The 21,081-nt window shown below is 38.0% G+C and overlaps 2 protein-coding genes across 7 annotated transcripts in view; both read right to left on the bottom strand.

Annotated features, from left to right (window-relative positions):
• PGAP1 (post-GPI attachment to proteins inositol deacylase 1) overlaps positions 1-7,386 on the bottom strand; it is a 41,310-nt gene extending 33,924 nt beyond the window's left edge. The window contains exons 1-2 of the mRNA XM_075093888.1: positions 7,177-7,386; positions 2,653-2,806 (exon numbers count right to left, since the gene is read on the bottom strand). Coding sequence (XP_074949989.1) covers positions 2,653-2,806; positions 7,177-7,329 — 307 coding nt within the window. The 5' untranslated portion in view covers positions 7,330-7,386. The remainder of the gene's footprint in view (positions 1-2,652; positions 2,807-7,176) is intronic.
• A 1,017-nt stretch (positions 7,387-8,403) lies between these two features.
• The window catches only part of ANKRD44 (ankyrin repeat domain 44), a 147,017-nt gene continuing 134,339 nt past the window's right edge, over positions 8,404-21,081 (bottom strand). For 4 of the 6 annotated variants that reach the window (XM_075093887.1, XM_075093882.1, XM_075093883.1 and 1 more), the window contains exons 23-28: positions 19,862-19,945; positions 18,550-18,695; positions 17,791-17,873; positions 16,539-16,621; positions 15,339-15,430; positions 12,019-13,124 (exon numbers count right to left, since the gene is read on the bottom strand). In XM_075093887.1, the coding sequence (XP_074949988.1) occupies positions 12,859-13,124; positions 15,339-15,430; positions 16,539-16,621; positions 17,791-17,873; positions 18,550-18,695; positions 19,862-19,945 (754 nt within the window). In that variant the 3' untranslated portion in view covers positions 12,019-12,858. Of the gene's footprint in view, positions 11,701-12,018; positions 13,125-15,338; positions 15,431-16,538; positions 16,622-17,790; positions 17,874-18,549; positions 18,696-19,861; positions 19,946-21,081 lie in introns of those variants that run through there. The other 2 variants (XM_075093885.1, XM_075093886.1) reach the window with 1 other exon arrangement.

The raw sequence follows: 21,081 nt of genomic DNA, 5'->3' as shown, positions 1-21,081 counted from the left end.
CAGTTAACCATGCGCCTTAGCTTACCGCTGACTATAGAGATATTTTAAGTGGGGGGAAATTATACAAGATCAAGGATTATGTTCCTCCACCTGAGGGCTGCTTTTCTCATCTCACGTGCACCTTCTTACCACCACTAGGACAAGAAGGCATAACGAGCATTCTTGGCTTCAACTCTAGAGGCATTGCTACTGCTAGGCTCTCCTGAAATTGCTTTGAAGACCATCAACTCTAGGACAATGTTCTCAAATACCACCAAGATATGTGTGGGGGATTGGAAAGCCAAACCCTAAACGACACTTTTCCTCCTAAAATCTTGAGAGAGAGTGTTCTGTTTATAAGGTCTTGCTTCTGACCCATCTTCTCCATCTAACCCCAGCTGCTATTTAATGCAGCCTTCTAAGGCAAATTGTCCCCGCATTTCCATGAAGACATGGCAGGATGGGAACAGCGACAGCTGCAAATAAAAAAGCATGGGAGGGAAAGAAGAAAATAAAACAGAAAGTCCCAAAAGTGAGTATATAAAATGACTAATGATTGCCAGAAAGGTCTGCCCAAATCCAGCAAACAGAAGCAAGATTCTTCTAGAGTGCAACAGTTTCAGAAATCTGCAGCCTGCAGAATCCTCCTTCTTGGAAAAGTTTGTTATAGAAATTCACATACCAAACAAATTTCAGCAAATCTCATGAAATGAGAAAATAATATTTATGAAATACTTTGTGTTCAAAAACTCAAACAGGTATTATCAGCATGATGAAAACTATAAATCTAATTTGTAGTTAGTCATTTCACCAATTCTATCTAAAGCTAATAAGCAGTAAGAACATAGCCAAAATGGTTTGAAAAGACCTAAAAAGTATTTAAAAGATCAAGTATCTCATCACAACTTTATACCCTGGAGGTCATGGTAAAAGGAACAAGAATATTGCCAAAGATGACAAGGCAAGTGTGTTACAGGTTCCTAAATAGAACTCAGGATCTCAGTTCTCCCAATCTCACATTCATTCCCAACAATTAAACCAGACCACCATCTTTTACTCAAAGTCTCAATTTTGTACGTTTTAAATGGTTCATTTTAGTGCCCATGAAAGATAAATTGACATGTTTCAGAAGTGCCTGTAAAATAACAATCCCAGAAAAGGTGGCAGCAGCAGTTCTGTCTGCATTGCTCGGCAAATATGAATATATTTTAAACACGTATGAAATAACAATAGCAACACGTTCTCTGCTCATCTAGGTATCAGAATTAAAGTGTGTTATCCCACAATAAATTCTGAACAAAATTTTCATAAGTTCCATAATAAAACAAACAAAAAAAACCTATTCTGAGCCACTGATTAAGTATTTTAACAAAAATTTTGGAAAAGGCATGTATGACTTATTGCCAGTCTTCCTAAATCAGCTTCTCAAAACTAAGAATAAATATTTAAATATTTACTCAAGTAGCACATTATATCCACAGCATGTAGTACTTCTACTCGCCTAGTTTAGGTTTTTCTTCATATACTTCCTTCTGATTCCTAACATATCCTGAAATTGCCATTTTATTTCCTCCATAGTGATGTACTGCTGTGTTTCTAGAGACAGATTTCAATTCACAGATTTGCAATACTTTATACACAACTACAAAAGTCTATATGGTATCTCTCATAATCATGTTCGTAAACTTTTTTGGATGCTATTGTGCCTGCAAGTCTGTATGCGTTTTCTGGAAGTTGGAGTTGGTAAAATATTTTACTTGGATATAAGCTAAGTGGGTATGTCCTCAAAGAAAATAACTTTGTAAAGGCTCTCTGAAATCAGATAATTTAATAATCAAGTTCAGTGCAAACAGAAGGAAAAATTATTACAGTAAAACATCAGGGTTTAGACTGTTGGTGGTTTTCCCCATACATAGACATCAATTTTGCTAACATTGTAAGAGCATTGCCAACTGTTTCAAAGCACATTTTAGAAAACAAAAATAATGGTCTGACAAACCCAGCCTGGAAGGAATACTGGATACCTGAAGAAACGCTTAAACACAATACTTCATGTTCATCGAACGACTAGCTTTGGTATTTACAATGAAAAATAAGAATGCTTTAAAACTTCTTTTCATTTGGAGTCTGGAAGCATAAGAGGGAATAACCTGGAACACAAAACCAAGCTATGTGTAAAGTGAGAAGAGGTTGCTAAAGAAAAAACACCACTACATAAAGAGGTAGGAAATAATGAAGCTACAGAGCAAGCCACAAGATGATGCTTATTTCTATTACTTCATGTATTACTTCGCATCACAGGTGGTAGCTTGTTCAGTTTCTTCTAATCAAATTCAGGTCTTCTTTTATTTGGCATAACTGCACTAAACATTGTTCAAATCAAAACCAACCAGACATTTGCAATCAAAAACACAGCCAGGGTTCTGGATTTCAAGTTAGTCTTACTACAGAAAAATATTATAGCTCAACTGGTCAACTAATTTCAAACAAAAATGAAGTCTTTTGACTGCTTGAAACTAACCATGAACACTAACAAGGATATCTACACCACAATATGATCAATCATTATGACTTTTGTTGATATTATTTCAAACTGAAAACTTCTTGCCATTAACTAATGTATAAATATGAGAGCTCTTTGTAAAATAATCTATAACTCAGCTAAATGCTTACCTTGTTTGTAACTGCCAGCATTCCCAGGAAGAAAGAGAACTGGAATTCCTGTCAAAAGGAGATTCTTGTTTTCTTCAGCGTAGTTCCCTTCCCCATAGAGATAGAGCTCATATGCTGGGTATCGTCTGGCTGTTTTCTTGGGTAATTTTATTTTCTGTTGCAAAAGTTTTTTTTAAAAAAAAAATTACCTTGTCTACATTGTTACAAACAAGAAAATATCCAGTGGCTATCCAGTAATTTAAATGATCTGGCTTATGCTTTATATATTGTTTTAAATTACAGTCTAAAGACTACAGAATGAAAGACTGGGGTTTGTTTTAAAAAAAAAAATTCAAAATAAAGTATCAAATATTTTGTTTAAGTAGGTATTACTGGGCATAATGACTGGCTGCATTTACTTGAAACAGCTATTAACTTTAACTGTCTTTGAAACAAGCTGCAAATTAATGCAATTACATATGTTTTAGAGTTGCATGTTCCTAAAGTAATCCTAGCCTTACACTACAGGAAGGGGAAAGGGGGGGGGGGGGTGGGGGGGAGCAGGCATGTCAAAACCCAACCACTTCTCTCAGGACATGAGAATCTGAGAGAAGAAACTGGGACACGAGTGATCCTAATTATGCCTACTGCACCTGAACGGTTGTGGAATTCTTTCCAATACCACATAACTCAAAACAAGGATGTGCTACTGCACCTCCTACCAAAGCTAAATCTCAAGAACAGGGTTATGTAGGTGACTGCCAGATGACAACTATTATGTCAGGGTAAATCACAGATGCAGTGTGAATCCTCTGAGGGGATTTTTACAGAGGTGTAACCTGCAATGGGAATATAAACAATAGTAGTAACCACTGTAATATGGCTTGTCTAAAAAAATAAACCCATGAGACTTTGGGTGCTTTATTTTTGTTGTTGTTTTCAGAGTTGGTTATGTGGCCTAGTGACAAACAACCCACTTCTGTAACAACTCGGGATCCAATTTACAGAGCCAATTGTCATCTTAAAAAAAGGCCATATTTCTTGTATTCAAACAAAGAAGCAAACAACTAACCAGCTAACCTATCACATAACTTATTCACAGGATTACAAATTCTCAAAGAACAAAATATCTTTGAACCTGAGGGCTAGGTGATGAATAAGTCTTAGACCAGTAAGTTATGAGTCTCAGAGTCATATGATACTCCTCTAAACCAAGTAAGTAGTAAGCAAGAAAACATATAATCAACTCCTGTATGGAGGTTGGTTGGTTTCTAATTTTGAGGTTTTAAGATGCAGATTTTTAAAAACATCTATGAATGCAAATACACTTGTCCTAGCATTTCATTACTTATGTTACGACAATTCAGAGACAAATAAGATAGTTAAAAAAATAAACTTATTAGGTATAATTTATATTTTAAGGAAACTACAGAATAAGGTCAAAAGTAAACTCAGCTTTGTATCAGACACATTCTCTAAAGTCTCAACTGCTTTCTTGAAATAGAAGTATCTCTTTTTCGGATATTTCAGTTGTTTCTCTCAACTGCATCTTCAGTGAAGGAGATTTCACTTTAATTCCCTGCCCACACACATACCTTCCCTTCCCGTGTTCTTCTCTGTCTTTCCTCAGCTAAAGATTATTTCCTTTCTCCCTGAGCCTTCAAATTGTTTGCCATATTGGTTATTTGCAACATCTTAGTATGATGTTTGATATATATATATTAAAATCTATAACATATACACTTATAATATCATTTATTATAATAAAATACACAGAGAGAGAGAGAGTGCGTTTAATTTCTTCACTGTGAACAAGAAGGATTAAGCTTCATTCAGGGCTTATGTCTTCAGACCATCCCGTCAATGTTCTTTCCCTTTTCTCCATCACCTCGCCTTTCCAACTTCACTGACCCTTCACTGTCCCCTTCTCATTCCTTTCTACTGCTCCTTTTTCAAAGGCTTTCAAAATTCTATGACAAAAAAACCCTTAAATTAATCAGTTTCCATTACTAAACTAAAAGTGCCATTAAGATGTATTTATGTGACTTTTTGATGGATCAAATCAACTGTTCTTCCACAGTATCTTCCTGGTTCGTTGTCTTTTCAAAAACTTTTACAGAACATAAAATTAACAAGCTGCCTTTCTTTGGGTCACGTCGAAAGCAAACACCTACACAATCCATGAGAATTGTACTACCGAAGTGTTGGTTTTTTGGAGTAAACCACAGCGCTCAAATATTTTAACAAAATGGCAACATGTCACTCCAAAGCAAAACAGACTTTCATGTTCCATGACAGGGGTTTTAAATTCAGAATTCCCAAGACACTGGTTATATAATTGGTTGTAATGAGCTACAGTAACTTTTTACAATGTCAATGCAGGCTTCAATTTTCACCCTGGTTCTCAAAGAAATTAGGCTATGTGAAAGAGTCCTCATTACTAACTTCCAAAATTCTTTACAAGCTTAGCAGAACAGGACAAGGTTAGGTTATATTCAAATACTGCAATTCTACAACTTCTGCAAAAAAAAAAGATGGTTAATTACAAGAAAGAAAAAAATAATCCATATCGATTCCATTACTTAGTATTAGCTTGACTTTGAGCTAACCCACACTATTAGACACAAAATAAATAAGACGACTTATGTTTAACTGCTCAAACAGTCATTTGTTTTGTAACATGATACCCAATCAGAAGGGAGGGCAGGTACCTTTCCCCTGAAATTCCTACCTTGCGGCTTCCTACCAATGCCAGCATTACAAAGACGTTAAAAATGAAACAACGCCTCCAACAATAAAGAGGTACTCGAAAAGTATAATGCCTTAGCAAACGCAGACTGCAAAAGTACTGTTTCCATACAGTAAAAGTGATTATTCAAGGAATAGAAATTCTGAGGGGCAATACAGCCAGCTGTGACTTGTGCCTCCTGCATGGAACCACTGCTTACTCTTAAGCCTTGCACCTGTCACCAGCACACTTGCCTAAAGATGCTTAGAATTTAAGCCCTGACATAACAAGTAAATACAAGAGATCTATGGTGGCAGATGAGAATTTCAGGCAATCGTCAATAACATCACACAGATTTTGCTAGTTGCTTGCCTTTCGTTAGTTGGCTTCAGATTGAAGCTGAAGTAGGTTTTTGCTGCTAAGAGATCTGAAAACCTACAAGGTAATATTCAAGTATTTATAGCTGCTTAAATAATTTTGTCCTACAGCACTGACAAAACAACCCTTGTAGCTATACCAAGGTTCTCCTTTGTAGGTTAACGCGACTACATCGAGGTTAAAATTACCTTGCTGCTTCATTACCGATTTAGGTACTAAGATTTTGCTTACAACCTACTTCAGAACAGAATTTTATTTAGAATTATTAACATTTTTCCAACATAGATTATATCCTAGATAATGCTAAATGAATGTTTAGGAGCCAACAAATTCTGCTTTGGGTTGCTTTTAACAGGACAGAAAATGCTGTAGTAAAAACTATTAAAGTAGGAAATTGTTTTTTAACAACTGCATACAGTATTAGCAGTGAACCTACATATACTCACATATTTACATCTTCCTGCTATTAAGTCATAATACTGTGTCTGGAAAGCAACAGTTCCATTAGCAGTCCTCCCTCTTAAACTGACCCAAGGATTTCAGAGGTCTGTAAAGAGATTTCTAAAAGGCTTCATTAGCAAAGCAAGAGGGACTTCAGGAAGGTTTACAAGTTCTCCCATATATTGTGGGGAGAATGTATGGGAGTACAAAGTGCTCACCGAGAAAACTTTGCGCTGCTGGCCACTAGCTTGAGAAATACACTGATGTTTGAATCTCAGTTATTCATTTTCTTGACACATTAGTTGCTTCAGACTCTATAAAGTCACAAAAAGTACCAAGAAGTACCAGACAAACTCCTGGGCACTAACGGTGCTGTGAGTGGTCTCAGAGGACAGCCTCTTCCCTTTGCAAAAGCTTGGGTGAGTTTTTGACCGGTTTTACCAGGTCTACAGGTAACTACAGGCGTTTACGGGTTAGGAAATTGGAAGCTTTTCTGTTCATTTTGTTTTGTACAGGTGGCAGTGCGAAGCACCACGTCACTTTACAGGTAGACAGCTTTTCCCTTCTTTAGCTACCCAAGGTGCACCATTGCACGATGCAGCCACAGCGGCGCGTTTTGCCAAACGCACCGACCTCTCAAACAAGCCGAAGGTACGTTTGCCCCATGCGGAGATCGCCGCTCCGCAGAGGCCGCTCCAGGAAGCGCCGAGTGAGCTAACCCCAAAGTTCGGGGAGCCGCCGGTGCGGCCATTCCCCCGCGGCCGAGCGCGCTGGGGGCCGGTCTCCTTCCCCCGTAGCAGGGGAGAGGCAAGAAGCCACAATAGGGCTGCGCCTGAGGCGAGCGGCAGCTGGCAGCGGCCATGCGGGCGGCGACGCCCCACGGGCCGCCGCCGCCCCACGGGCCGCCGCCGCCGCCGCCGCCGCCCGGGGCGGGCGGGCGGGTTCCCACCTGTTACACGGCCGCCCGCTCCCTCAGCACCGCCCGCAGCCGCACTCACCAGGTACTCGGGGTACTCGTACATGTAGGTCATGCTGCACCGGTTCTCCTCGTAGAAGAACAGCACGTCCCGCACCCCTAGCAGCACTAAGGCCGCCAGCGCCCCGTAGAAGATCGCCGGCACAGCGGGGAGCCGCCAGCCAGCCCGCCCCATCGCGCCCCTGAGCGGAGCGAAGCGCTCCTCCCGCCTCGGGCTCTGGGTGCACACAGGCGCGGCGGGGCGGGGAGCGCCACCGCCCGGGAGGCGTGGCGGGTGGCCGCCATGTTGGGAAGGTCAGGAGCTCGGCTGGCCGCCGCTCCGCCAGGCTGAGAACGGTCTGTCCGCCATGTTGCGGGCGTGGGAGCCATTACGGGGAGGTCGAGAACCTACCTTTGGGCTTCCCTCAGCCAGTGGCTTGCCGGGGGAAGGCGTGTCCGCCGTGATAGTCATCGCACCACTGCTGTTGTGCGCCGAGTGAGCCGCTTTCGGCCTGCGGGGCTGGGGCTGCTGCAGGGACGCTGTCCCGGACTGAGGCAGTTGAGGAGGCTCTTCCCTCGCGTCCCTCAGCGGGCAGCCGCGCCTCAGGCGGCAACTGGGCGGCGTTTACGGCTTCCGAAATGCCCCAAGTGTGCCTTACCCACCGGCTGGCAAGGGCCGGGGGGTGTACGTACACCCCGGCGGGGGACGGGGCTCACTGCCCTTCACCCTGCCGAAAATAAACCCGCAGAGGCCCCTGTTCAGGTGCATTCGTGGCTTCCGGCCTGTTAGCAGTTCAGTCACAACAGCCATAAAGCTTCAAGCAGTCAACACGTAAAAGACACTGTTAATGGGTTGGGTATGGGTTGGTTTTTGGAGGGGGGTAAGTGTGGGGTTTTTTGTGGGTTGCGTTTGCTTTAATCAAGCACTTCGAACAACTTACTACCTTTTACCATCTCCAGGTTCTCTTCGCTGGATTTTAGTTTCTGGGACAGCCACCCACCCTGATGGTGTGACACACCCCTGATTGCTGGTGTTGCTCATCAGTGAAAACTAACAGTAAAATATTTTACTATCTGACCAAAAAAGTTACTTTTTTTTTTTCCAGTCTACAGAGGAAGCAATACTAACATCAACTTCCTAAAACAAGGAGTAGTTAGTTACACATGAGGGAAATACAAAGTAGAAACACATATAGTTGCATTTTCATCTTCACTGCTAAATATTTAAGTCTTTCCCCCTCCATTAAAAGAAAGAAAGTTTACTCAGCTCTCCAACAGTATTTGTACCATTTTTATTTGTAAAAATAACCATCTGAATGCATTGCAATAGTAGTTTACAGTTAGGGTTCTTCATTACATTAATACAGCATTCAGTAGTTGAAAAAGTTTCTAAACTGTGCTTGATAAGACTTAGGTTGAATTCCAAGTCATTCACTGAAGTAAGTCTTTTTCCTCATTTCGTATGTGACATTTACCCAAGTCCTTAAACTTCAGTTTACAAAACCAAACAATACCGACAAAACCCCACTTAAACCATCAAACAATATTTTATATTGTTTGTTACAAATGTTATGCAAAATATAACACTGGCACCAGATTTGTATCACCATGGTTTGTAAAGATATATTGCACATGCTAAAGCATAAAATATAAGACAAAAACCTACAAAACATAAGATATTGGCTTTAATATGTAGACCACTGCATAAGAAACGCATAAAATTACATTTTGTACACACACTCAGATTGTCACTAGTTTAAAACGCCCTTTCCTATAACACTGACCTAAGGTTTACTTTTTGTGTAATAAGAAAGCATTTTCAGCACTGCAAAAATTATACATTATTCCTATAGAAATTTAGCATATTAATTTTCATTTCAATGCAGGTAGAACGTATGAAAAGAAGAAACACTTTATACATTCAAAGAAGGTCTGAAATGAAAATTTACTGGTAATATATTGCTTCTGTAACACTCAAAAAAAAGACGAGTTTCACAAAACATTTCCATTATACACAAATATAAAAAGGCACTCTAATATTTCTTACATGACTAAGAATAAAAGTCACAAGTTTTTTTAAAATCATCCTCAAGATACATAACCAAGTTTCTCAACAGTACAATGGATAAACAATTCATTTCATGTGTTTGTTCTAATTCAATAATCTGGCAGTTGTTTACTGCATAAAAGTACCAAACACATTATGGTGCCCTTTTAGTAGCGATGAACGGAAATACCCTGAGCTATTTCACAGCAATTTCAGGCAGTCTGGAGGTTGTAACTCAGTATTTATGAGAGAGACTTGGGACCCCATCCTGCCGTGGAGTCCACCTGCAGCTGTGGTTACAATACAGGATGAAACGATCCTGCTAATACAGCGGGGGCAGGCGGCTGCCCCTCCCCAGATACCCTTTGCTTGGTGCAGGCACAGAAGTCATCCACGTACTGTAAATCGCAGGATCCAGGGTTAAGTGCAACAATTATGTTACGATTAACTCTACTCTTGTAAAAAGTCCACAGAAAGGCAAGGTGATAATTTACAAGAGTAAAATTATTCTCATCCTTAAATATCTGCCCTAAATTACAAATTTATTTCTACATGTGATAAATTATATTACAGATTAATGTACTAGCATACAAAAAAGGGATTCTGGTAACTCACGTGAGATGTGGGACAGGCCAATACTGAGTACTTCCAACTGTCTTGCTTGTGACAGTTTTCCTCCTAAATAAACCATACTCAAAACATGACTTTCCCAATGCCCTTAAGACGCTAACAAATCATATGCTCCCATGATTTTTGGAATATTGCATTTTTACATCATCGTTAGTTTACAGAAAAGTTAAATCAGTAAAGTTTAGATTTGGTTCCTAGAAGGATCAAAGAAATTCAGTAATCACCTATGCTTCTATAATGTTGTGTACATCATGAAGAGGCAGCAGTTGTTGCACTACACAATTACCAGAGTTACGAGGTATTGCAAATATACAGAAATATTTTCAGTAACTCTGTATGGTAGCAAGTAAAAATACTGATTTTTTTAAAAATGGCTGCTTAAAATAATACATCATCCTCTTTACAAAGAGGACTGGTTTTCTCCTAATGAAGCAGCTTCATGTAGGATAGTGTAACTTTCTGTATTTCGGGGTGAGACTTCTAACTACTCCTGCTAAGGAGTCTACCTATATCTCTGGTTAAACAAAGGTTAAAAGGCTGATCCTGCTGTTAGACAGGTGGCAGCCATTTCCCATTCATGTATTTGTTTTCAATGCTATCATTCCACATTATAAAAAAAGCAGAATTTCAGATGTCTATTACTGAACAGACACCACTGAAAACTTTAACAATTGATCTCTCCTCTTATTTTCAGTGCTTAAAGTAAGGTGGTTATTGCTGTTCTGCAACTCTTAAAAGCAAAAATGTTGAAAAAAGTCAATCATAAAAATGTTATTCTGTGCTATTTCTGAGGAGGAAACCAGCTCTGTCGTTCTACTGCAGAAAATACAGAGTTGGGGGAAAAAGGAGTGTTCGCCTTTAGAGACACTATCCTTGTGATTTTTTGTTGTAAACTTTGGAAATTTGTTCATGTTCAAGGAAACAATATTTAATTTTAGCAAGGCAAAATAAACTTAATACATATTTTTCTTAAAGAACTGGAATCTGCCAATAGATTTTTGACAATTCAGTGGAACACAGCTAAAAACTGCAACTAAAATAAAAACCCTTACTTTCTATTTACCCTGCCGAAAGCATGCACTGAGGAAGCTCGTCTCATCCTCCCAGCACAGATGTAGGCCTGCAGACAGCCTGAGTGCGAATCACGGGAACTTTAACACCTTGACTCCATGCTGTATCACCTTTTCTCCTCTTTACTGTAGCTGTACAGTGTCCTCTCACTTGTCCAGCAAGGGGTTGGATCCCTTTCTTATGCTCGGAAATGGTGGAAGATGTTTTGCTCTCTGCTGTTAAGCAGTATAGCCTGTGGACTTTATCTTTGCGTTCCACACAAGAAGGTGGGCACTCTCCAGAAGTGCATCAGCCCTTCCTTTTTCTACTCAGGCCATCAAGTCTTGCTTAGATTCACATTTCATTTCGCGTCATGTCAAATAGTATGCACAAACACTAACTAGGAGAACAAGCCATAGTTATTTTTCCTGGGCATTTGTTTCATTTCAAATAAATATAAACACATTTACATTAAAAGTAGATTAACATACTCTTTAGTCTGGAAAAAACAAACAACTGTGGTCAACACATCATCAGTTACAAATGTCAACTCAAAACCTGCATCATAAAATGTAAAATTCACTCAAGACTACTCATTACCTCAAAAGTTTATATTTTTATAGTTTAGAAAAACTACTTCATTGTATCACTCACATTTGAAGAAAAAATAAAAGTAGCAAAGTCTTCCGTTTAATTACTGAAGCATTTTGGTCCTCTTGGTACAGCTGGTTAGTTCATGATAGCTTTTTGTTTAGGTTTGTTTGCTTTTGTTTACAAAGTCTCATTCTTCCTTTTGTACATCTGTTGCAGACGAGGGTCGTGGTCCATTTGACCTAGAAACTTTGGCAAAAGGAGTAAACATATTCACAAAGTTGACATTGCTTTAAAAGCTGGTGACAATAGGCTTTTTTAGCATGTATCTCCGATCCCCCGCACGGTACACTGCTATGTTTTCTGGTGTTTGGTATTTCAACTTTTGGTGTTATGCTTTCATTGCTTTACCTTTGCTCTGTTAACCCAAACACTGGCAAAAGTATTTTAAAATGCCATACTGTTTACAGTAAAAATAAGTTATTTTAGCATAGAAAAGGAAAAATAAAATCAGTTTAAGTTGGCAAGTCATTATAAACTTTTACATACACCTTTGTCTACACCTGATTATTTTTTTTTCTGATACTAGATTCACGGTTAATGGCTCAGGTGACAGAAGCATCTAAAGACCCTAATTCTGTAGTGCAAGTAAACCCTACATGTTTGTGCTGAATTGAAAAAAAAATAAGGGCCAAGTGGTTCCACTAATGTCCGTGAGAAAATCTGGTGAGACAAGCAGAATTTGGCCTTAAGAGTTTATCACTATAATTTTCTAATTGTGTGCTGCAACTAAGAACTGTAAAAAGTGCCTTCTGTAGGTTTAAGTGCTTAATACACGCAGAATGTAAAAGATTTTGTCTCCTGTAGAAAAGTAATACAGGCAGTTTTAAGATTTATAACTTTACCTTTGGTTTGTGTAAAAAAAAGATTATCTAATTAACAGAGCCCCTGGCAGCAGGAAACAGACAAACAGAGGAAAGGGGTGATGCTCGAATCTATGAAGGCTACACTGGAAATACGTTCATGTAGTAAAGGTACAGCTAAAACATGTAAGAACTTTTTACAAACAGTTCTGTGTTTATTTGTGCTGTCAAAAAGAAAAAAAAGGCATTTTCTCTTTTTCTACCTAAAGTAAGAGGTAGAGACTTTCCACAGGGGCACTTAGGGCCTAAAGGAAACATGAAGAGGCTGAAAAGCTGCAGAACATTAATGGGAATACGGTCCAGTAAATCGCTCTCACTTTGTTATTTAAAGGCTTGATTCTCATCAACGCTACAAAGTTTTCCAATACCTAATTGTCAAGAATAATAGTTAAAGAATATAGCTGTGTAATTTAAGCCGTTTAAAAAGATGGAAATAAAGCTCAAATGAAACAATAGTGAAAAAAAGGTTTTGAATACCAAAAAGTCAAAATGTTTCAGAATCCGAATCATTTTCATTGTACCCATCCTCTGTTCCTATGTTATTATTCAAGGGCTTATTATAAGAGTTAATGCTACCCATACTGGAGTCATCGCAGAGATGTGTCCTGCCCAAATTGTCTTTTTTAAAACAAACGAAGTTGAAAGCCGTCATTGAACTGGAAGGAGAAAAAGGCATCATGGTAGCCAAAATGAGTGCCAGGCAGTCAGCCACGTCTTTGTTAGGAGCGCAAGCCAGGGCTGGCGTATGACCTGGGCACAAATGCAGACAAGGCAATGGTTAGTACTAAGGGTACTCAGAATGGCACTGAGCATTCCTCATATACATCTCTAGGTGACGTCATAAGCAGGAGATGTATGTTCAGTTACAATCATGCCAGGCAACAGGGGTATGTTACTTATTTTAAATTAGACATGCCGGGAAAATACACACTTTGTGGAGCATTTAAATCACTGTGACCACAACAAGCACTATTGTTTTAAAATCAGGCAGCAAACAGGCTTCACAATATGAATAAAAGCACTTGCTAAACAGGGTTCTACAGCGCAGACATGATGAATACAGAACACGGGGAGTACAGCAACAGGGACAGAAACTGGCTTCAGTTTTGGTGCACATGAACAAGTCTCATTCTGAGAACAATGACTTTCATTAGAACATAAAAGATATTAGTTTTAAAACATTTTGAAGTATAAGCAAATTATTTTAAAGACTGATCAGCTGAGTATCTACTCAACTCGGAAAGCAGTTCGTTTAGGAATTAAATTATGAGAGAAAAGAATTAGACCAGTGCACGTGGTACGTGTGTAGCAGGTATGACTACGTGGATGTTTAGTTTTTAGGTTTTAGATTTTTAGTTACCCAAATTTACATTATTTTAGAAGAATGACTGTACTCAGAAAGCATGGCATACACTTTAAATACAGTTAATATTCTACAGATGTCAGTAAAACAAAGAACTGTGGAGCTATTAAAAGTTTGTCTTTGCTGCAGTATAACGTGGCTCCTGTCCAAGCGCTGCCACTAAAGCAGCTCTTCACATATACAAATCTTGGAAGCCAGGATGCTGATTACACTTGCTGTCTATACATTTTGCAGGCTGCTGTGTAGTACTCCAGCACTTTCCAGCAAATCCTCCTTTGTACTAAGAGCAAACACATTCTTTTGAAGATGGCTATATCTTAAGTGCTGCAGCCATAGTAATCTGAGGCAATGACCGCTACTGGTATCCTACTGCCTCAGGTAAGCTGAGAACACCTGCAGTGTAGATGAGCGTGGCGGACAAATGTGAGTTGAGTTTTGTGGCAAACTACCCACATTTAAGCACTGACTGTAGTGAATGCATACGCTAAATGGAATTTCCCCTTCCACCAAGTTCCAAGCATGAATATTCTTTAGAGTTGTACTTAGTATCTAAGATTGTACTTAAATTTCTCTCTTTTAACCCACATATGCAGTTGTTCCTAGAAAAATTAAATGTGTATTGAATTTAAACTTAATTTTCACTTGTTACATATAGGCAAATTAGCTGGATCTGTATGAACAATTTTAATGATAAAAGCTGTGGTTAGAAGCTAGTCTGGTTCATTTTTCTGTCCTCTATCTCTAAAATGAGGTTAGGGTCAGATGACTTCAGTGGAACTCACTCATGCAAGTGTATCTAAGGTATCATTTGGTTAATAATAAATACTCACAACTCAATTCTTTCATCCATAGATCTCAAACGTCTTGCAATGATGAGTGAGTATTATTATTGTTACTTTACAGATATGGGAAGATGGACGTACCGAATTGTTACATTAATGCCATGAAGTCAGTATTGTAAGAAAGACCAGCTTATTTCAGGAGGACATTTTTGAAAATATTAACTATAGAAGCACAGCCTTCTGTGGGCTTTAGAATGTTTAGGGAAGGACTTCATTGAGATCTGAAACAAAATTATCAAATTTATTAACTAATTATGTATTTTATGAGGAAACAGTCATATACTTGCATCTTGCGTTAGGTCAGACAATTGGTAAGCACAGGCTTTGATCTCAGAATGAACTAGGACAGAATCAAACATATGTTGATGGTTTTCTTCCTACCCATTAAAACATGCGCTGATTGAATGCATAATCCTTAATTCTTCTGCAAGGCGTCAGAATTATCCGGTGCCACTTGCATGTTTAGGAAATTCAAGTTACCACTGCACTCAAGCATTATAAAAGACTAGCTGTTGACAGTACATGCAAAATGAACAGTAAAAGGGACCACTGTGATGTTTAGAAAACATTTTTATATTAAAGAAAAATAAATAGTATCTTTTTTTTTTTAATAGGTACTCACACAGCTCATTGTCTGTTCTTGGAAGGATAAAAGCATCAATGATGTCTACCATCAGTTTTTAAGTCTGTTGCTTCAGTCGGTTGTAAAATTACCTGTTGGGTTCTACTGAAGATTGTCAAAGTATATTATTTACTTACCATTTTCATCTACTGCTAGGACACATGCCCCTTTGGCTAGCAACTCTTCAACCACCATCTTTAAGCCATTTCGTGCAGCAATATGGAGAGGTCTACAAAAACATAACTAAATTCAAATTCAGTTTAAAATAGACTTTCTTTAAAAAAGTTAGGTAACGCTTAAAGCATACCTAGCATCAGAAAGAGAATGTTTCCCTTTTCTGGATCATTAAAATTACATTGTAGACATTAAATTATATAACAGCCTTTAAAATAATCCTCATGTTCCACATCCATAAAACATATGTGCAAGACCTTTACATACACAGAGATTCCTTAATACTTTCCAGTCTAAAGGCTTTCTTTAAAAAGCTCTTGTTTTTCCACTGTTTGCAGCACACAGTTGACATTTAAAAGGAAAATTAATTTAAGACTGAAGAAATGCCTTTGTTCTATCCTTCATTCTGGCTACTACAGACTGTTCAAAGTTATTGTATTGCCTTTTTATCCTTGAATACTTGATTGCTAATCTCTGTTACCACAGAGCATCTGGAGATTAAACATAACCACTGGTTTGCTCCCTTCCTGGGCCAACACCCAGTACTACTGTTTGGGGACAGCTAGTGGGACATAAAAAACAACTTCATATTGGAAGGGGGAAAAAACAGGCTAAGATGGAATGAATTCTTCTGCAAGCACTAGATGATCTGGCTCTTGAACTCGTGGCTGAATCTTCTGTAGGATTCTCCCATACCAGTCAAACAGTTGCAGCTGGAGTAAGACTATCAATGGTTCTAACTCTGATGATAATGTATGGTATGGATGGGAGTCACACATAAAATATCACCTAAAAAAGCTCTGAGAATTAAATGTACCACCTTAAGTCTAAATAAATTGTTTAGATTTAAGGTGAAGCTCAAAAAGCTAGGAAATGGCAGATGTGTACTTACACATTCACATGATTAATAGACATTTTGATATAGTCTTCAAATAAATGACCTCATATAGTTTTTCCACCAGACCAGGTATAGATTTGGCATCAAAGGAATCAAAATTAAAAATGAAAATGCAATATAAATCTGGTCTTTTCAAGGGTAAGCACTCAAAAAAATCAGAAATTAACTTTTTTGTTCTATGAAAAAATCTGAGACATGAATTGGAAATGCTAAATCGGAATCTCTGGTAAGTCAACTGAACTTGAGAGGATCAGGCTATACTTACGTCTGCAATGCATTATTTTTTGCATTAATAAGGCTCTGTTCTTGTATCTTGTCAAGTATTAACAAGGCACATTTTTCATGACCCTGTAGTTGGGAAAAAAACCCAAATAATGTTAATTTGCTGAGGAGTTTGAAATTGAGGCAAAAGAAATGCTACATATAAAAGTGAAATTTAATAACTCAATTTGCAATACAAACATGCTACTCAGCTATAAGGATGCATAGTATGTGAACTGTAGGAGCCTTAAAATGCCACTTACAAACTGCCACTGCTAGGATGCTTTAGCACATTTAGAAATGTAGACATTCACCTGTCTTTCAACCTTGCATTCATTAGATCTGAATTTGCCTCCTCAGCTTTCAGAGATGACTGCTATTTCTCTTGAGAGAGTATTTAATGGATTATTTACTGGAACTACATAGTAACATAGAAAGAGATAGTTTAACTCAGAAACTAATACTATACTTTCTGGGTCTTTAAATGTCTTTCTGTATTATTAAGCTACTACAAATTCCTCCAGTGTGAGAGCTCTAATAATGAAACTTTGGAAGTAATATAATCTGGGCCTTATTTCTGATACTGTTTCAGCACAGCAAGTCACAGGTGCTGAGCTACAGCCCGGGCAGGAAAACAGCTGCCTGAAGGACCCTGAGAATTCAGCAAGGCTCATGTTTTTACAGAAACTGGAGTAATCCTATCACACTGGAATCCAGTCTGCGGATAGGAGCAAAGGAAAAGGCCCAGGAGAGGGAGTCCCATGGACATCTTTTCTTGCAGAAACAGCAGTATAGCAGCAGCAGCAATTGGAATTAAGAGGAAGAAAGGGTGGGGAAAGACACCATCAACAGCCTAATCAATGCCTCTGGTTTAACTGCTGCAGAGCATATGGGAAAATTCTGGGTTCCTTCCTCAGAAATTGGAGAATAAGAAAAAAGAATAAATACCGTCCTCCCCCACCACTGAACCTACGTTAAGCTATTTTACACTGAAGTTATTTGGTAAAATCTCAAAGGATTTTCCATTATTTCTCTTAGTTTCCCTTCCTTATGTTTCAGCTGTCATAAGAGGCATCCCTAATTCTCAGTTTACTAAACCTTGAAACAGACTAGAGAAAAAGCTTGCAACAATGCTCCCTTCCTCACCACAAGTTTGACCGTCACATTTCCATTGCAGAAAAATTTTTAGGAGCATAAACACGTACATACATACAGACTGTGAAGAGAATAGAAACATATAGAGGTCTTCAACTTACTTTACTGCTAGCCAAGTGCAAAGATGTATTCAACTCCTTATCTTTTAATGTCAGGTCAGCCTTGGCAACGTTCACCAAGAAGTCTGAGGTATAGAATAGAAATCAACGAACAAACCCAATGAGCAGACGAACATGTGAAAATAGAGGAAAAAATTTACTATTAAAATATAAGTGTGCATACACGTGCATACCCTGAGAACAACTGTGGATCCTGCTTTTGAGAGGACTAAGTGGATATCAAGAATTTAGGGTGCAGTCTATGCTGTTGAAGCTGGAGAAAAAGGAATTCAGTTAAGGCAATAAGACCCTAATTCTGTATGTCTATAGTATATAGTCTAGACTGGAAAAGCAGCAGCTGATAGCTGCCATTTCAAGAACAGGTCTTTCTCTAATAGAGCGGGGGAGAAAAAAAGGTTACACAATCTTTTTCACATGTGCAGTTTTACTGCTCCATAAAATCAAGGAAGAAAACAGGAGACTATAATTACTACTCCACTCATACCCTTTGTATTTTTCCTATTTGTTAGGAGGAAATAAGACTCAAGCTTGTTATTGCTAATGTTCACCAAGACTGCTGAGAAACAATGACTGAGAAGAAAAAGATGGGTTTTTTACAGATGTAAAGGTAGCTTCTTAGACATCCACACAATTTATTTTTCTTCCTTAGTTTTCACAGGAGAAAAAAATGAGTACCTATTTAGCATAGTAACTGCAGTAGCACTCACCCTTTGGGATGAACAGAGGCAAAGATGTACTTACCTACAGCACCTATGTGACCATTTTGAGCTGCCATCATGAGAGGTGTTTTCCCTGCGTGGTCTGCAGCATTGACTTGTGCGCTGTGACTCAGGAGGAGCTGGAGGCACTCCACGTGATCTGCGAAGGCTGCTGCGTGAAGGGGTGTTCTGTGGGGAAATAACACAAATACAGCTGTTGCTAAAGAATGACAATATTCCTGTTTACTTACTTTCTGAAATACGTTAAATAATATTTGGAGTCTCTGTCCTGGTGCAATATAAGCTTTAAAAAAAGGGAAGCATAAGGTGGATGTGATACTGTGGAGAATATCATATTAGCAGCACATTTATTTTAATGGAGCATAATACGTAATATGAAAAGCAGTACAATCCCTCATTCTTATTAATCTGATTTTGTTTTTTTAACAAGCCTAAGATGGGAAGAACTATCAGAAAAGAACAGATCCATTTAAAAAAAAAAAACCAAAACCCAAAAACCTAAATAATTTTAAGTTATAGTCAAAAATGCTGCAGCAACAAGCTACAGTAACAGTATTACTATAAAAGGCAGAGGAATTCTATCGCTGTTTCCATATGGCATTTTGGGTCTGAAGTGTGACTAACAGAGATGAAAGATAGTTGGTACACAAGCCAGCTCGTAGTGTTACTTCAGGTTATGCTTACCAGTAAGGGTGAGGTGGTTTTACCCTTACAGGGGTAAGTAATCACCATTACTGAAGGTCTTGAATTTGTTCTAGTTAACAGAAACAATGAATATTCAATTTGTAGGATTTCAGCAATTTTGATTTAAAAATATATATATGCGCACACACACATAGTGAGATTATCAACGGGACAAATTAAGGATTTGGTGAATGCATATCTCTTGCTCTATCAGTATTATTTTGCTGCATATATATTTTGAGTTGTGTGCCCTGAGAATACTAACATGACTTTAAAGCTGTTAATGAAATACTTTTCTATATTTACATAATATCATTACATTTAGCACAGATAAATGTGTTCAAATATTTACAAAGAAAAGTGGTTCAGGGAAACAGCCTATAGTCATACCTGTTCTAAACAAAGAATATTATTTCTTTTGTATTTCTTTTCATAAGCACTATGAACTTGAATACTTCATAGTATTCTTGCTTCAAGTGAGCCACCATTTAACTCTCTTGCAGTGTAAACTCCTGTCTGAAACGTCAGCATGACAAGTCTTAGCTCCACCATATGAGATGAGGACTAGTTCCAGAGGTTCAAAAAGAATTACGAAAAAATACTAGACAGGCTCATGAAGATGAAATGCAATTTGTTTAAGAAACTATTACCTTCCTTTGTCATCTTTGCAATTGACAATGCTGGCATCAATGGCTCCGATGAGCAGTGATGCACAGTTTTCATGATCATTGATTCTGCCAAAGAAAAGACATTTTCAAAAAGGTAAAAAGTCTACATCTTTTCCCACTTTCCCATACTAATTCACTTCACATCCCATGAATATTTCTTATAGGTTATTTGTAAGTTACCCTAACATATCTTTGCCATAATGCTTTCAGTCACATTTCTGATTATTCACCATCTCTCCATTTATCCAAACTGCATCTGCGACTATGAATTTCAGTCTCTCAAGCAAAGCTAATCCTGCAATTCACTATGCACAAAGGTAATTGAAAGCATAGCACAAACCTAGGATTAAAACCTTAATACCTTAAAATCCTTTAGTCTAAATGTCAAACACACCTGGATCTGGAAAGCACTCAGTCATAGATGCCTATAAATAGGCATCTACAAATAGAAAGCTTTATTCTAATATTTTAGGTACCGAAGCCCACATTTTCCAGCTCACACATTTAATACTTTTCCTTGATGGATGTACTCAATTAATGCTCTTTCTGCTTATTGTGAATTTGCCTCTTGTCATTATGAAAGTGAACAGTGTTTAGTAACAGCATTGGACATATAGTATAGCTAACACACACCCACACTGGATTAACAGCTGTTTTCATTTTAAATTTGCATGCATTTTTAAGTTGCACACATTTTTAATGGGTTTGAGAATTACATAGTAATTTAAAAGAATATAAATATTGAAAAAAAAGATTTCAAAGCCATCACTAGAAATTCGGATTTCAAATACTATGTTTCAGCCACAAATGATTTTATTTTAAGCAGAGTAAAAACAGTGCTTTATATAAGCTTTTATTTCTATAATATATTGGGGTTTTTATAATTTCAGAGTTTGATACATGACAAATTACTTTTCTGCCTTCCAATGTTATGGACTGTAGAAGGGAAGCCTACATGATAGTAATTCCTATCATTACTTCTGGAAGACATTCATTCTTCTAACAGAACATAGAATAGAATACAGTCATTCTAATTGTTGACAAAAATTAGGAAGGTTTGCATTTGTTTTTTCAGTGCTTAACTCCTTACTTTTCTGACGGCTTAGATGTTTTAATAAGCATGTTAGTTCCTAGAAACTAAAATAACCTTGCATTTTTTAAAAAATGCATTTGTAATTAGGTTATAAAAACTTATGGTTTTG

Source organism: Phalacrocorax aristotelis, chromosome 5 (genome assembly GCF_949628215.1).
Source record: "Phalacrocorax aristotelis chromosome 5, bGulAri2.1, whole genome shotgun sequence".
NCBI lineage: Eukaryota > Metazoa > Chordata > Aves > Suliformes > Phalacrocoracidae > Phalacrocorax > Phalacrocorax aristotelis.
This window is presented reverse-complemented; position numbering and strand designations above follow the sequence as displayed.